The 4,753-nt window shown below is 48.9% G+C and overlaps 1 protein-coding gene across 4 annotated transcripts; it reads left to right on the top strand.

Annotated features, from left to right (window-relative positions):
- Positions 1–503: 503 nt before the first annotated feature.
- LOC123043580 (uncharacterized) lies at positions 504–4,435 on the top strand. Of its 4 annotated transcripts, none has more exons than XM_044466073.1 (2): positions 504–1,030; positions 1,286–4,435. In XM_044466073.1, exon 2 carries the CDS (start codon positions 2,542–2,544, stop codon positions 4,165–4,167), a length of 1,626 nt encoding a protein of 541 aa, XP_044322008.1. In that variant the 5' UTR covers positions 504–1,030; positions 1,286–2,541; the 3' UTR covers positions 4,168–4,435. The 4 variants fall into 4 exon arrangements, with proteins under 4 accessions (XP_044322008.1, XP_044322009.1, XP_044322006.1 ...); XM_044466074.1 differs by having other exon boundaries at positions 504–1,107; XM_044466071.1 differs by having other exon boundaries at positions 504–1,677; positions 1,853–4,435.
- The last annotated feature ends 318 nt before the right edge of the window (positions 4,436–4,753 follow it).

The following is a 4,753-nucleotide window of genomic DNA, read 5'->3' as shown; positions in this document are numbered from 1 at the left end:
ATGGGAGAGACACTGGCAGGTGGGCCTGCACATGCAAAAGGCAAACGCCGGCGTCCCCAGCTGCTCCTCCGGGAGCTGGGTGTGGGGTGGGCGCGCCGGCCGTAACATTCGCCAAATCCGGCTAAAAATGAGCTCTTGGATGCCTGACTGGGAAGATTTTTTACAACCGGCGCTAAAAAAGTGCTTTTGGGGGGCCTGTTGGGGAGCCTGTTGGAGATGCCCTAAGCTCCAAGGATATCACGGCTTGCGGTGGCTTGAGGCTTTAAGGGTCGTTTGTGGGCCAGCTGTCAGTCTGTGCTCCGTTGCTTTACATCATGGGGAAAAAAATACCACACGAACGCCTCACACGTGTCGCACACGCCTCTCTCTTCTCTCTCGTGCGCTCTGCCGCCTCCAATACCGGCTTCCCCACTAGCGCCGCCGTCACCGACCCGTCCGCGCCTCTCTTACCTCCTCTGATTGCTCGCCGCCGTGTCACGTCCCCACCACTGTTGGTGTCGACGGACGACAGACAGGTGGACCCAGGGTCCACCGGTCAGGCTAGCACCGTGCAAGTGTGACTTGAGTGGGTCTGGTTAGGTGTGTGGCGTTGTGTGTTTGTGTGTATGGACTACTTAGTTCTGGCTTGTACTCAGATCCAAAACAGAAAGGGAAATAGAAAGAAACGTCTGAATCTCTCTCTCGTTCTCTGAACTCTCTCTCGTTCCTCTGTTTCCCATCCTCTTTCCCCTTCAATCTACTAGAAAACTGTGAGATCTCTTCCAAGGGCCTCACACGCCGCCTAGCAATTGGTCTGAACCCTAGCCCTGGGCGACCTCCTCGCTGAGCCCTAGGCCTAAGCTACGGTGTCGCCTCCACTTCTCCGCAATACGCCCTTTTCTTTTTCTTCGCCGTTGGAGGCGCCGCGGCTGAGGGAGATGTGTGGTGGACGGCGGCGGAGCGGGCCGGCAGAAGCGCGGTGGAAGGCGGGGTGGTGGTGTTAAGGCTAGGCGGCAAACACACATGATGGGGCTGCACAGACATGTGCGAGGTCTGTGCTGAGTGAGAGATCTAGAGTGAGATGATTGAGAGATTCAGGGAGAAATTGTTGATATTCAGTCGGATTAGGTAGATAGAGAGTCTATTTGTGCTTTCAGCTGCTCTTTGTGTTCTCTGATTGAGGATGAGCTGTTGTTATTTGTAATGATCTAGAGGGCTTCAAATGATGTTGCTATCTGTGTTTGCTCTTATACGATTGTGCTGCTGTCATTTGTACCGATTGTTGTTTTCTTGCGATCCTATGCAGAGTCTTCAAATTAGAGTGGAGTACAACATGTCGATCTTGAAGAATAGCTTGAACAACCTACCCCCACCCCTTCTGTGAAAGCAAGCTTGAAGATGTAGGGGAGACGCTTTAGGAGAACTGCTAGAGTTAGACAACTTTGAGGAAGGAGGGTGCCGGGATGTCGGTTGGACATGGTCGTAAAACGGTGATAGGGAAGAGAGGTGGACGCTACAAGTGGTAGAGGTCACAGAGAGGTGGCATGTTGCTGCTCTCCAGCACCCTTACGAGTGGGATGGCATGGCCCATGTCGCCGCACTCGCGGAGTTCACTGCTGCTTGATGCTGTCAAGGTTGTCACCAGTGCAGCCCTCCGTCGCCACCCCCTGCAATGAGATTTAACCGTCTCCATCCCTGGTATGTTGCTAGCTGTGAATTTCATTAAAGTCTACTTTTGCTCATCAGGGCACTCACCAAGTCAGTTATGTTTCAAGTTTTGGATGAGCCACCTGCTCTATCTAAACTTATTTTTAGATAGACCCCTCTTCATCGGCTACAAGTGATGGCAATGCTCATTCATTTATGGGTGCAGGTTACAAAGACTTGGTGTTTGATGGTTCAGAAGAGTTGTACGGTAACCTGATGCTTTTAGAATTCTAGGGGATAAAGCAACACATGAGAATTTAGAATTTTGGGTGCTTTTCAATATGTCTACAAGTAAATAACTTTTGTAGGTTATGTGTTTTTTACTTCCTGGCCTACTGTGTGGATCTAGGTGTTTCAGGTTATGGAAGAGTGCGATGGGGGTAAACACGAATAAAGTTTGGTGTGGATTTTCACAATTCTCTAATTGATTTGAATATACATTGAGGTATACTTTTCATTGAGGGGAGCCTTGGCGCAGTGGTAAAGCTGCTGCCTTGTGACCATGAGGTCATGGGTTCAAGTCCTGGAAACAGCCTCTTACAGAAATGTAGGGAAAGACTGCGTACTATAGACCCAAAGTGGTCGGACCCTTCCCTGGACCCTGCGCAAGCGGGAGCTACATGCACCAGGTTGCCCTTTTGAAGGGGAGCTTTGGCGCAGTGGTAAAGCTGCTGCCTTGTGACCATGAGGTCATGGGTTCAAGTCCTGGAAACAGCCTCTTACAGAAATGTAGGGAAAGGCTGCGTACTATAGACCCAAAGTGGTCGGACCCTTCCCTGGACCCTGCGCAAGCGGGAGCTACATGCACCAGGTTGCCCTTTATACATTGAGGTATACTTTTCTTCAACTTTGTTCATGTGGTTATTCTTTTCATTCAGTTCTACAAGACCTTTCTTAGACGCAATCAACAATTTCCGATTTGATTACATAACTTCAAGACATTATGCACATGTAGTCCATCCACACTTTGAGAATGCTCAAAGCTCATCAATGCACCAACTTTTGAGAGACAGGGTACTTTCCAAGGGCCTCACAAATGGTATTCAGAGCCTAGATCGCGTCCGTCTGCGCTCTCAATCTCTTGATTGGGCTGTAAAATTCCACCGCGAAGGGTGTGAAAATTTGTTCCACAAATTTTCGCCCAAAATCCCGGGCGGGGTTAGCCCGATTTTGGAGCAAGCCGCAACGGCGCCGTCGAAGCAGCCGCTACCGTCCGCGCAGACCAAACTCGTCCTCGCTGCCATGGGGGAAAATTCCGAGAGTATTCAGTCGACGTTGGCTACCTTGCTGACCAAGTTCGAGGCCATGGATCTCAGGATTTCGAACTTGGGCAAGCAAATCGAGGCGACGCAAGAGAACGTCGACGCGATTCGTCATCGTCAGGCGGAGGCAGGCGCTACTCCGACAGGATCAGGTGTCACGGAGCAGGGCGCGACCTCCACCACTCTCCCCGTTCCGCGGCTTGCTAATCTGCAGCCGCCGTTGCTGGGGACACCGGCAGAGCATCAGGAAGGGCAGGTATTCACCACAGCACCTCCCTTGCCTGTGGAGCAAGTACCAGGTCGGGATCCACCTCCAGAAACGCGTCAACAAGTCAGGCCAGGGCGGGAGCATGTTCCAGAACCTCGTCGGGAGTTTGCAGCGGCTCGCGATCAGGACTCCCACGTCAAGCCACCCAAGCATCACTTTCCCCGATTTGCGGGTGAGAATCCGAGGTTGTGGTTGGATCAGGCACTGACCTATTTCAACATGTATCGCGTGCCTGAACATCACTGGGTCTCGACAGCAACATTATATCTGGAAGGGCATGCGGCATTGTGGTGGCAGGCGTTCAAACAGCGTCGTCGTTTGTGGCCCTGGGATGATTTTGCAATGGAGATTGCACTGGAGTTTGGCCAAGGGGAGTATGAATCACACATGACCAGAATTTTGCAACTCAAACAGCTGGGTACAGTTACTGAATACAAGACTGAGTTTGAGTCTGCAATGTATAACTTGATCGCATTGGACCCTTCCTTGAACTCGAAATTCTTCATTTCTCAGTTCGTGTTGGGTCTCAAGGATGACATTCGAGCAGCAGTGCGCTTGCAGTCTCCCACCAGTGTAACTCGTGCTGTCTGTTTGGCAAAAATCCAGGAAGAGGAGCTCGATCTGCAACGTCCTAGACAACGGTTCCAGAGACATACACCAATACAGACCGTGCCTGCTGTAATCCAACCTGTTCAGCAAGCAGGCAAGAAAGCAACAGATGATTTTGGTCGTGAGAGACAGCTACGAGATTTCAGAAAAGCAAATGGTCTATGCTTCAGGTGTGGAGATAAGTACAGCAAGGAACATCAATGTAAGAAGCCTATGCAGCTACTTACTATACAAGTTGGTGAGCATGGTGAAATTTTAACTGAAGATGCAGTGCAAGCTTTGGAATTACTAACTGAACCCACCACATCGGAGTGCTGTCAGATTTCAGCCCATGCTGTGTAAATGACATTTCTTTGCACAGAATAAAGGGGTCTTGGCAGAGATCCCCACTTTTGAACTTTTTCTGTTCAGACTTCAGATCTCTAGAGTTTCGGTGAAGAAGAAAACTTGGTCTTATTATGTATATTTTTTACTGTAACTCTGTGGTTGCAAAAAAAATCATTTAGTAAAGGAGTACGACGTTTTTGTTGTCCTATGACTGTGTAAACGACATTTCTTTGCACAGAATAAAGGGGTCTTGGCTACAGTGTGAGATGCACATGTCTGTGAACATAGTTTCTTTCCTGTAGAATAGTTTTATTTCAGCCTCATTAGATGCACATATTCATCAGCTTATCTGTTGGCCAGATTTTGATTTAGATTTTTCTGTGATGCTTTCTCTTCCCAAATGCGTTGATGGTTTAGATGAAATGCACTTTACATATAAGTACATGCTCTCCTACAGAGGTGAGACCCACATGTCTGTACTTATGGCTTTTGTATTTGGAATACACAAGTATTGAAAGAAATGTTCAATATGTGTCATCCAAATTTATGGATGTGCTACTTCTCAAAATCCTTCAGCTGGTTACTTTCTCTTTTCTCTTTA

Source organism: Triticum aestivum, chromosome 2B (genome assembly GCF_018294505.1).
Source record: "Triticum aestivum cultivar Chinese Spring chromosome 2B, IWGSC CS RefSeq v2.1, whole genome shotgun sequence".
NCBI lineage: Eukaryota > Viridiplantae > Streptophyta > Magnoliopsida > Poales > Poaceae > Triticum > Triticum aestivum.
The sequence above is the reverse complement of the archived record's forward strand: the minus strand, read 5'-3'. Positions and strand labels throughout refer to the sequence as shown.